Source organism: Echinops telfairi, unplaced genomic scaffold (assembly GCF_000313985.2).
Source record: "Echinops telfairi isolate 266 unplaced genomic scaffold, ASM31398v2 ScPeMD7_7;HRSCAF=31, whole genome shotgun sequence".
NCBI lineage: Eukaryota > Metazoa > Chordata > Mammalia > Afrosoricida > Tenrecidae > Echinops > Echinops telfairi.
In genome coordinates, this window is record NW_022103904.1 from 18,230,958 (window position 1) to 18,243,673 (window position 12,716).

At 45.5% G+C, this 12,716-nt stretch overlaps 1 protein-coding gene across 1 annotated transcript in view; it reads left to right on the forward strand.

Moving 5' to 3' along the window:
• Positions 1 to 12,716, forward strand: part of TNS3 (tensin 3) — a 282,342-nt gene that overhangs the window by 23,243 nt on the left and 246,383 nt on the right. The window contains exon 3 of the mRNA XM_045286291.1: positions 11,796 to 11,833. Coding sequence (XP_045142226.1) covers positions 11,796 to 11,833 — 38 coding nt within the window. The remainder of the gene's footprint in view (positions 1 to 11,795; positions 11,834 to 12,716) is intronic.

Here is a 12,716-nt window from a genome sequence, read left to right on the forward strand (position 1 = left end):
GAATATTTTTGAATATAAAGGAAACATTTTTGTGTAGCTTAATAAATCAACAGATACAACTTCTGCCATCTCTTTCTCCTTTGCCTCAACTTCTGTGTCGACATCCCTGAACCTCATGCTGAATTGAAAGACCGCTGCAGAGCACTTTCCTCTTTTTTTTTTTTTTTAACATTTTATTAGGGGCTCATACAACTGTTATCCCTATCCATACACACATCCATGAGACTGTAACTCCTGATAGGAGTAAAAAGCCACATGTTTAAGTACTCCTGTTCACTTGTTCTTGCATTTACCGTATTCTATGCAAATAGCATTCAGAATATATGTATATATATATATTTGCCAACTATGCAAAAAACTGTTATTTTCTTAGGCACAATATATGTTATGTCTGTGGGTGCATTATTTGGAAGAAACAAACAAAAAGACCCATGTGATTTTGAATTGTCTGAAGTACCACGAATAAATTCTGTGAGGAGCCTCAATTCCAGAGGGTAGACTTCAAGACCAGACCCTCCCAGAGGCTCAGGAGATGTCTGCTTGGCTTGTGTCGACAAATAGGTTCCTGAATACTTGCTTTGTCCCTGAGTAGCTCCTTGCATCCAGATCAACTCTCTCTGTGTGCAGGGCACAGACACAGCCCCAGTCCCCCTCCCTGCCCCCCCCGCCTCGCTCTGCTAGTCCTATAGGGAGATTGAGAGGCTGTAGACACTCCCAGCCATGAACACAAGGCCCCATTGGGTGCCCACAGATGCCATGCCCTTCTGATATTCATGTGGTGATCAGTGGTACCCACAGCCCATCAAAGTGGTACTCAAAGCCCAGCTCAGAGCCCCAGCGGGTCCTATTCTTGGGCAGGATGTGGTGTGGAACCTGCCCCCAGCCCTAGATGAACATCATGTGCTCATAGAGTTTCCCGAAGAAGACCTTGGACTCCTTCAGGAAAGGTACCTCCAACTTTCTTAATTTTCTACTTTTTTAATATTCCATAGCATATACCTGGATGTGTTCTAAGTAGATACATAAATCGTCTCCTTTAAATTCTTAACTTAGATGGGCAATCTTTGGACAGTGAACAGGCACATATAGGGATTGGTTCCAAGAAGGAGATTCCAGGTGGTGGCCCAGAATATCTTGGCATCCCTGGGATTTCCTTTTCAAATCTTCCGTTCATGCTGTTAAGCTGTGCAGTGTATCTAAACAGCCCCTGGAGCAGCCTGTGCTGGAGGAAGAGCCCGGCCAGGCTGGTGTAGATACAATGGGAATAGGCTGAAGTGGGCTCGGCAGGAAGCCAAGCCTCACTGCCTGCCTTACAGTATGAAAGGCGGATTTGCTGTCTTGACTCTCTATTTTGGACCGTATTTGTGGGGATTTTAACTTCCAAACAGGTTGCTCTATGAGGGGCCAGGTGAAGAGATGGTGCGAGAGGCACTTTATCCAGTCAGCAAGTCTTGGGCTTTCCCTAATCCAGAAGCGACCTTTGCCAAGGGTTCATAGAACGGTGACCTCATGGATGGACTGATGGCCGAGCGAGTGTGGTGAATTCCCCAATAGCTTATCCATCGCAGTTGCTGAAACTGACTGCCCTGACTTTCCACCCTCTCCTCACGCAGTACTTGCTACCCTTCTTGCCCCTTCAAGCCTTTCCTGACCCCACACAGAAAGTGTCGGCCAATTATCCTCCACCTTCCACTTTTCTTTTCCATCTACCTTGCTTCATTCTCTTTTTTTGCCACTCTCCAGTTCACTCTCCATCTGGCTACTTATTTTCTTTGTCTTTTGCACTGGAGCGTACAATTCATGAAGATGTTTCCATTGTTCCCAGCTGTTTCCCAGAGTCTAGCCCCCTGCCTCCTACAGCGGAGCTGGGCCGTACGTATTTATGCAGTTCAGGATGGTGTCCTTCATGAACACCTCTCCGATCAATGACTGAATCAAAGGGAAACAAATATGTAGAGCGCTTAAACTGTTGGTTAGCTTCCTCCACAAAATCTAATGGGTTCAAGATGAGTGAAATCCTCTCAGGTTTCTGAGTCACATGTTCTTTGCCCCAATGCAGAGTTATCTGAAAGAGAACATTCTAGTCAGTGGACAAGTTTTCCCTTAAGATTTGTAATTACATCTTACTTCTCAACTTTCTTTTATGGCTGGGGGATTGCAGTACATTTCTGGCCTGTGTCCCTTGAACGATGAGTATAGCGATTGAAAAGGGGGCTCACAGGCGATCGTAGAAGGGACTTGTGTTACATGACAAGGGCCTCTTGTCTTCAAGGAAGGAGTCCTGGGGACACAGCGATTGGTCTGCGTTCTGAGCCCACCAGCCGCCCTGCTGGAGAAAACACTCCCAATTCACTGCCACTGTCAAGTCAGACTCATAAGCAACCCTAGCTGGTAGAGCACAACGATCCCTGTGGGTTTCCCAGAATGCCACTCTACAGGAGTAGAAAACCTCAGATTTCTCACACGGAGTGGCCGGTGGTTTCAAACTGCTAACCAGCACATAACCACGATGCCACTGGGGCTCATCCGCCTCCTTAAAGAAACCCCGTGGAGCAGTTATCTGTCCTATAGGATCCCTGTGAGTTTAAATGAACCCGACCACCGTCTTTGGTTTAGTTTTTAAAAGACATTCATCAGCCTCTCTAACTGCGACTCTGTCATGGTTAAGGAAAGAAAGTTGTACGTAAGTTAATCAGTTTAAATTTGGATAAAAGCACTTTGAGCGAATTTTCTTTATAGGTGTATATGCGTATGTGCAAATAAAATTCCTTGGGTAGTTGTTTTTGTTAGCATTCTGGAAAGTGGGACTAGACCCTGGCTTGCCCCTCTTTATGTGGACACGGGTAGACGGAGTCGTGGTGGGAGGGGGAACAAGCAGACGGGAATGGAAGCAAGAAGCCTGGCAGGCTCGGCGATGGTTGGCTGCCACATACTGTGGCCCTGCCTGCGCTGCACTCCTTTTATGGTCCTCAGTCTTGTGGTCTTTAACCTCTAGGATACCCTCCCTTTCTTAATAAGTTACATTCGAACCCAAACCACATTGAACCAAATCAAACCCCCTAACCCGCCGCTATGGAGTCGGCGCTCCCTCATGACGACCACGTACACCAGGGCCCCACAGGGTTACAGTGACGGATGGTTTTCTCAGTCGATTGCCGAGCCTCTCTCCCAAGACGCCTCTCCATGGACTTGAATCTGTGAACTTTATCCCAACCTTGAGGAACTCCTAGTCTACAAGGGGACTCTATCCTTGGAGGCGCTCTGAGCTTGGGGGCTTGGTGGGGGCCCTGCCTTCCAGAAGTTTCCATTTGGGATGCGGTCCTGCTGTACGGAGCTCCTAGTCTGGAGGATTCTGCCATCCAAAACCTCCCAGTCTATGTGAAGCATCTTGCCTTTAGGGATGTCGCAGTCCCTGGGGGGTGGGTCCTGTCCATCAATGCTTCTAGATAGAGGCTTGAAGATAGCTGGGCACATTGGTTCATTGATTTGAGCTACTTAGTACTTGCTCTGTTAGAAACCGAGACCACGGTGATGGTTAAGACCAGGGGTCCTCAAACGTTTTAAACGGGGCCAGTTCACTGTCCCTCAGACCGCTGGAGGACCGGACTATAGTTTAAAAAAAAAAAAACTATGAACAAATCCCTATGCACACTGGACGAGTCGGCTGCTAAGCAGGACAGGCAGCGGCGACAAAAACACCTGCGGGCCGGATAAATGTCCTCGGCGTGGCCGCCGCCTGTGGCCTGCGGGCCGCAGTTTGAGGACCCCTGGTTAAGACAACAAAATATTGACAAGCAGCTTGGCAAAGCTGTGAACACGTGCGTTGGGAGACTTCACTGCTGTGGAAGTCCTGTCCACTTGGTTGCAGGAGGCCATTACTGAGCAATCACAGCGCCTTTGGAGAGGCTGATGAACTTGAAGATTGATCCTGGGAGGAGCAGCGGGTGACAACAAAAGATCATGTATGATATGGCACATACATAGCGTGTGTTTCATAAAACACTCTGACAATTCTGTATAGCAGTGGCGTGGTTCCCAAGGCCATTAGAGGCATTTTGAAGAATAGCACTTCCAGCACAATATACAAAAATGTAGAGTGTTTCAAAGTCAGAGAGCTCCTGACAGTTTTGGGGTGTTTTTTTTTTTTTGGAGTGGGAGGCAGAGTTCTTAAATTGGACTTTGGAAATCCCCATTTGAGAAGGGACCGGGTGAGTGGTTTGCAGACCCGCTGTTGAGACAAAGCATTTGGACTGACTGGAGCTGCATGTCATTGATTCCAGGAAAACGTCAGAAATGTACTGGCCACGGTCCCTCCTAAGACCTGGATATTTCAGCTGTGGGTGAAAGGAGAGCTGGGCTTTTAACAGGAAAATGCTTTCAGTTAAGAATGTTGAGAACTCTCACTTGATAATTCTCAACTTGTAATTTTTGCCAATTGATATATGAAAAGCTGTATTTCATTTTTATCAAACATTTTGTTTAGCAGATTGTTACTTATGTATGTGAACATTTAAAAGCTAGAGGATCGTTCTCTAATGATTCCATTTGTTATTTAGTAAGCTCATTGTTCAACAACTTTGCTCATTAAAAAAATAGGTTATTTTTCTTCTTGATTTGAAAGAACTCATTGTGTTATGAACATTAATCTTTTTATGAGTTAGATTAGGCCGAAACTCTGTCAATATGTTTTGGTGTTTGACATACAGAAACATGTGTTGTACCACCTAATACATATATACCACATACATGAGGAGGCTTAAAAAAGTTTGTGGAAAAACATGTTTTTTGTTTAACTTCATTAATATATGCAAGGGAACGTCAAGACATTTGTGGAATAACTCCATTATTTTTAAAAAGTAATTTTTAAGAACCGGGAACTAAATGTGGAGGGTTACGTTTGTGACCATCGGTTTTGTGTTGAACAGTTTAAGTTACTGTCAGCCCCTCAAAGGTAGCCATCTTCCCTCCTTTGATTTCTGTCTCTCCTTCATATGAATTATCAAACCCCTCACCCATGTTAATACCTGTCCATTCTCTAGTTGAATGCTTCATTTTCCTTCCCATAGCCTCTCTTCTTAGGGAACCTCCCAAGTCTGTGTCTTGTTTTTTGTTCAGAACAGTGGTCTCGTATAATATTTGCCCTTTGGTGGTTGACTAATTTCACTTACCCTAGTGACCTTCAGATCCATCCATGCCGTGAGGTCTCTGTGGTTTCTTCAGAGTATTTTAGCAATGTGCTGGACGATGGGGCATTATTGGCTGATGCTTTTATATGGTGTCAGGAAAGGCTTGAAGGGCAAGAAGGGTAGCAACTACCGGGAGGAGATGGCAGAAAGTTAGGGGAGTCAGCATCAGCAGCTACGACGGAGAAACTCTGTGGGATCCAGTAAGAGGGAAAAAGGCAAGGGAAGCAGAAAGGACAATAATTAAAAATGGGACTGGGGGTAGGTGATGAGAGTGGGAGGAACAATGAAGAAAGCAGAAAGTGGTTCATTCATTTGTAAAGCGATTGACTAATCTCTGGGTGGGCAGTGGGGCAAGCCCCTGCACTAGGAATGCCTTCCTGATAAGAGGGAAGTTGCACCTCACCGGTGGCCTTTCACTGATAGGCGTTTTGGTACAGTTCTAGGAAAGCAGAGCTAGTGGCTTGATTCCTGCTCCAATTGCAGTGCTTTTTGCAAGAATCCAAAATGGCCATGCTATGCCACTTGGCAGTTTGCCCTCCTTGTTCCCTCTGTTCATCCAGTTTCTTCCTCACATCTGTATTTGATCTACCTCTTCATCCTTTTCCTGTCGGCTCTGTATTCCACAGTTGTCATCCTCAGCCACTTGATTTAGTTTCTCCGGTCTTTCTGGTAGAGGATCTGGGTAATGTATCTACCTGCTTTATTTACCATTTTGGATCCTCTTCAACTTAATATGTTGCAAATGTTGTCTGTGGTCTTTTGATCTTAGAAATATTTCAAAGTTTGGTTCTACCTATTCATTTCTGTCACTTTCATTTATGATTTTGTTCCTACTTCTTTAATAATGGCTTTCCTACTCAACGTCACAAGCACACTACCTTATATTGTATCCCAATACTAATATGTACTTCTTTACTTTGATCCGGTTTGATGTTTGGTTCATTAGAGTGTATGTTATTTGGTTTCCTGCTGAGTGAACCAGTTTTCCTTTGCAGGATTGATCTTTTCCCCTTTGAGTTGTGATGACCCCTTTGAGTTGTGATGACCCCTTTGTCCTGTGCCAAGTTCTCATTTATAATGGTCCCACTGGGCAGTTTTATATTTTATGAACTATGTTTTATACTCTATGGAGCTTTAGAACTTTTAACTTTGCATATTATCATTTTAACATTAAAATTTTAGAAACCTTGATTTTTTGTAACTACCTTGTATTTAATTTTTTCGTGTGTATACATATACATACATCTACAATTATATATGTAATTTATCATTAGGTAACTTGGCCAGAGTTTATCTTTGATATTATGTTGTGTATACCAATGATAGATGGAGGGGTAAGTGCCAGAGGGGGAACATTACCAGTCTGGCACAGGAGACACTCTTGAGGAAATAAGGGCCTTCAATTCCCTGCTTTTTCTCTGTATGCATTTCTTCTATATCCTCTATATGTGGTAGAGGCTTACGTGGGCTTCATTATTGTATCATATTTGGAGGACTGGTATTACAACAAGAATAGTAAGCAGCTTTGCATCTTGTGTATCAACTCTCTTCCGATTGTGGTCATATGTATGTACCCAAATATTTGCCATATTAGCATTCTTCACATTAATTATGTTTATCGCATTGTTTTAACTACCGTCTTTATCCCCTATTTATCCTCTAATTCTTAAGGAAAGTTCAGTATCTCCCAAGCAAAGCACTGAGTCCCATGTTCCTGTTCCTCCTCACTCCTATCAAAAGCCAAGCTCACTGCCATTGGGTTGATAACAACCTTGTGTACAGCAGTGTAGAACAACTCCTGTGGGTTTTCGAGCCTATAACTGTTTGCGGGAGTAGAAAACCTCGTCTTTCTTTCACCTCGCTTCTAGTAACCAAGAATAAACTTTGATCTGTACATACTTCCCTGTTCTAGATCATTCATATAAGTAAGATCATACGGTGTTTGTCCTTGTGGGACTGACTGCTTTCCTTCAACATGATATTTTAAAGATTTGCCTGTGTTATAGCCATATCAGAACTTCGTTTCTCTTTACGCATGAATAATATTCTATTGTATGTGTATAACACATTTTATTCACCTATTAATCAGTTTTGACACTATCCATAGGCTTTCAGTGACTAATAGCTCTGAAGTCTATAGCCGACTCCTTCTCCCGCAGTCTGTTCTTTCTTTGGAAACTCTGCTGAAGCCTGTTTATTGTGAGTGACCCTCCTGATACTTGAAATGGCAGTGACATACTGACAGCATCGCAGCAACCCACAAGCCACCACAGGTCAGCCAACGTGATAGACACTGCACGGATGTTGAGGCTGCTGCCGCATCAGCTTTTGAAATCAAACCCGGGGGGTGTGCTCCCCTCTCCACTGAAAGCCAGGCAGTACTTGAAGCGAGCTCTGTCACCTGGGCAAATTACCTCCCCTCTGGACTTTGGTTTTCTATCTGTGAAATGGTAATTTTAAAATGTGGCTTTCTTCCTGACTCTATTGGGCACGTATAAAGCGGTTGGGACAGCATCAACTGCTCTGGGGCAGCTAGAGTGCCTTTGACTGCCTGTCATAGAGCCCTCGGGCTCAGGTGGGAGACTTCTGTCGTTGTGGATTGTGAGATGCCACTGAGTTGGTTCTGCCCCATAGTGAGCTTATGTTGAACAGAATGCAACACTGCCCAGTCTCTGGGCCATCCTCACAGTTGTTCCCATGCCTGAGCCCATTGTAGCAGCCACTGTGTTCATCTACTTCTTCCAGGGTCTTCCTCTCCTCTGCTGCCTCTCCAGTTTACCCAGCATGATGCTCTTCTCCAAGGACTGGTTCTCCGAACACCTTGTCAGATGTATGTAAGTCATAAGGTGACCAGATGTCCTGCTTTTGGCGGGACAGTCCCGATTTTTAACAATTTTTCCCGTGTCCCGCGGCGGTTTAAAAAAGTCCTGATTAAAAAAAATAAAAAATAAAAAAATAAAAAAGTCCTGATTTTTGGAAAGAATGAACGACAAGCTAGGGTATAATTTCGGCTGCCATGTGGCTATTTCACCGGGATATGAGTTTTATCAATGGTGTCCCGCTTTACCAATGTTAAAATCTGGTCACCTTAATAAGACAAAGTCAAGCCATCCTGCCTCTAGGAAGCACTCTGGCCGCACTTGTTCTGAGACAGATTTGTTTGTCCTGTTAACTGTGCTTCACCCCACAATTCAAAGGCACGGATTCTTCTTGGAGGTCTTCCTTATTCAGTGTCTAACTTCCGCATGCATACAAGGCGATGGCTTTGGTCGGTGCACCCAAGTCCTCAAAGTAACATCCTTGCTTTGCAGTACTCGACAGCAGATTTATCCAGTGCAATGCATCTTTTGACCTCTTGACCTCAGCTTCTATGACCTTTGATGGTGGATCCAAGCAAGACAAAATCCTTGACATCTTCAATGTTTTTCTGCCTTTATCATGGTGTCACCTGTTGGTTCAGTTGTGAGAATTTTAGTCTTCTTTATATTGAGTTGTTCCCCAGGCTGAAGGCTGCAATCATGATCCTCATCAGCAATTGCTTCAAGTTCTGTGCGCTTTCAGCAAGCAAAGCTGTGCCATCTGCATACTGGGGGCCGTTAACAAGCCCCCTCCAGTCCTGATGCCACTGTCTCCTTCTCATAACCCAGTTTCTCTGAGGATTCACTCTGCATAAACTTTCACATGAGCACAACGGAGTGTTGTGGATGAATGGAATTCACATAGCTAATTCTTCCTTTGTAAGAAATGTCCAGCTGGGTAGGCTTCTAAACTTGTCATATGATCCCGGCTCTCATCTCCAGTTCTTCCATTAGAATGGCAAATATTAAGGGCCAACAGTCTGTAATAGTATGTGAAAGGACTCTTAACAGACAACTTATAAATGGCCAATTAATTTAAGGACGAATTACGACCATTGTCTTCAGAACAGCAACCGGCAAGTATTTTATGTTTTTCAGTGGTGGCACTCAGGGCTAGGAAGTGCTCAGTGCAATGGCACTGTAATATATGGTTGGCAAGAGTGTTAATGGGTTTAATCTACCTTACCTATGATTTGGCAATAGATGTTGAGAAGCATAAAAATGATATCACTACTTGGCACAGGCATTCCTCACCTTCTCCTGATTCTTCAACAGATAGTATCTGCCTGCTCATTGATGTAGCCACAAAAGTATGGCCAGTGTGTCTTTCAGAGGCATGGACAGCAAGGCTTGTGCCATGTACTTTGGACATATTGTCAGCAGGGATCTATCCCTGGAGAAGGACATTGTGTTAGTCCAGGTAGACTAGAGAAACAAATTCATGGACACTCATATGTGTATTGGAAAGAGCTTTGCAAACAAGAGAAGTTGAATATTGAGAGAACATCCAGCCCAGTCCAGACTGTGAAGTCCTCTTCAGACTCAGGCAACACATGCAATGGCGCTTTGGTAGCCTCAGGACACGGTGTTGGCTTCTCTCAAAGTGACTGGTCCAAGAGAACCTGGCAGGGGTATTTGTATGAGGGCACTCACCATCCCTTCTCATATCCTGCACTGTCACTCAGACCAGCTCTGATTCCGTGTGGAAGAGACTTGCACAGGGATGACTGCCTGGAGGTGAGGCTCAGTGGAGGCCATTTTCAAGGCTGCTTACCACCTAGATCTAATGACCCAGCCTACCGTTGCTGGAGTTGTCGAGCTCCTAGGGTTCTGTGTGTGTGTGCAGAGAACACCCTGTTGTGCCAGGAGAAGGTTCCACTGGTTCACCTGCTGGTTATTTCTCAACTGTCTGTCTCTTCAGCTCACTTCTTTCTTCGGACCTCTGGACTCTGCCTGTTCTTCTGTCTGGGTTTGAAGCTCCTTCCACCAGTGTAAATATTCTCCTGATTTGAAAATCATTCTCGACCGTGGTGCAGTGTACTCAGGGGATGAGATAGGATAACTGTTCATCTTCACGAACGTCCTCAGTGCTTCAGAGACGTCAGAAGATGGTTTAAAAAATAGATCTTGCAAAGAAAATAATTCTCACATATCTTTAGGGAAGTTAAAAGAAAACACTGCTGGGCTCTCGCCAAGTTTCTGTGTATATTTCATCTTTATTTATTGTGTGTCTTTTATCCACATCCTTTTCTCCACAAACCCTTGAGATCTCAGGATCCCTGCCCATCCTTCACAGAAAGAAAAATCTAAGTATGTAGCAAGTGAGGGGTTTCTGAGGTTCAGGGAGCTTCAAAGAACGGAGCCAACATTTGAGGCGTGTGCGCTTGACCTGCAGAGCCTTGACCTGCACACCCTGAATGCACATTTACGTGTACTTGATAGTATCCTTGCAGTTTCTTGTATTGAGCTCACTGTGACCCTGTGAGAGGACACGGAATCAGCAAGGTTCCCCAGCCTTCCCCGGGGGCAAGAGCTAGAGCGCGGCAGAGCCCAGGCAGAACCAAATCATGGGTTCCCAAGGTCATGTCCTTTTTGCTGATCTCTCAGCTGCCTCCGTGGGTTAGAAGTTCAGCTGTTGGGAAATGAGGGAATTTCGAAACTCCCACTTGGAGCTTGCCCTCCAAGCGCAGCTCAAGGAGATCATGGTGGGATATGGTGTTGTCATTCCTCCTGTCTGTGTGTTTCTTAGCCCTGTGTCTCTGCCTGAACCTGCCAGGGCAGGGACAGGGCCTGCATGCCACACTGCCAGGACTGAGGGCAGGGACAGGGACTGAACGCTGTGTCACTGGAATTGGGGACAGGGACAGACAGGGTCTGTAACTCCCCCACAAAGCTGGAGATGGTGCAGGTCCTGTGAGCTGCTGCCAGGACTGGGGACAAGGCCTGAGCCTGTAACCCGTCACCAGGACTGGGGACATGGCTCAGGCCTGTGACCCATCACCAGGCCCGGGGGCGGGAGCCTTCTTGCCTTGGCACAGCTGCAGGCTGGGCTGGAAGAAGGCCTATGCAATCTCCATCCGTTCCAGCTCAAGGTCTGCATTGGGAACACATCCAGGCGGACCGACGATGTGATCGGGTCACACAGCCACCCTGTGCAGGTTCTCCCTGTGGGAGTTTAGGCATGGTTTTATTTTGACAGTCAGTTCCTAGGTTCTCCAGAAGCAGAAGGGGTACAGACATCACATGCATGATTTTCTCACGAACTTATAGGCTCCTGCCTCAATTCTTATGGGACATTTGCAAGTCTCTATCTTTTCTCAGGGATAAGCTATGCGTTCTGGGCGTTTGCAAATGTCTTTCACTGCCCAGATCTGCTGCCTGCTTTCTGTGGGATCACATTTGGTTGTGCACGCCCCTTCAGAAACGCCTCTGCTGTCAACCACCCTACCAACCCTAAATACACCCAGGCTCATCAAAACCCGCAAACCACTCTGTTTGTAACTTTGTTCTCAGGAAATGCCCACTGAAGCCTCCTGTGTGAGTGGTTTCTAGTAGAACAATTGTAAGTTGGTTCTTAGACATGATGCGTGCATCACACTTTGTTGAACTCTGGTTGACGCAATGGTTGTGTGCAGAGAGCCATAGGTAGGTTCTGCAAGAGGCCCTTCTCCAGGGGTGCGGGAGTCTGGAGATGTACTACGTATGGTGCCCGAACTGCTTAACACGCACATTCTTTCTCTCTCGTTTCCAGTCTGCAAGTATTCCTGCCACAGGAAATGTGAAGCCAAGGTAAGCATGGCCTCCCCTTTCCCACGGGGCTTTTTAAAGCCTAATTGGCCTTTGCAGAATGACATGTAGAAGGGGTCTGGCGCCTGTTTGGAACATGGCCACTGAAATGAAGCTCTGAAGGGGAAAAAAAAAAGGGCTAGCAGATAAATTGTGATGGGTTGTATACATTTTTGTCTCAAGTATGAACTGGGAGGCTGTGAAACCCATGCTTCCAACTATACAAAGTAATCCTCAGGAATTTGATTTCAGATAAGAGTGAAATAATTTTCTATTGGCCTCGTCACCAGGATATTCTCAGCGACCACATTATGCCTTTTCGTTTCTGTTTCACCAGTTTCCATTGGCCTGCTTTTTAGAGGCAGGAGGGAGGGTAGGAACAGAGGTCTAGGATGCCAGGCTGGTTATACGGATCTTTGTGAAAATGGCAGGGAGGCTACATCTGACCTCCTGTCCCTACTCAAGGGAGCAGGAGAATCCAACCACACATGCAAAGCAGAGGTCAGACCTGCCTCCACCCTCCAAATTTCTTTTACCCTATTTGATATCAACCACTCGTCCCATGGCAGTCTACTTTTCAGCCAGCCGTCTACCACTTAGATAATCACTGAAGTGGTCACACAGAACTCAGACACGGTTAAGGGGTTTGTAAAAGGAGGGGAAGGAGCCCTGTGGCATAGTGGCTTCTGCATTGGGCTGTGAACTGCAAGGCTAGCAGTTTGAAACCATCAGCTGCTCTGTGGGAGAAAGATGAGGCTTTGTAATCCCATGAAGAATTACAGTTTTGCAAATCTGAAGAGGTGGTTCTAAGCTGTCTTGTAGGGTTGATATGGGTCAGAAGTGAGTCAATGTCAGGTTTTTTGGGGGGTTTTGTGTGTGTGTGAGG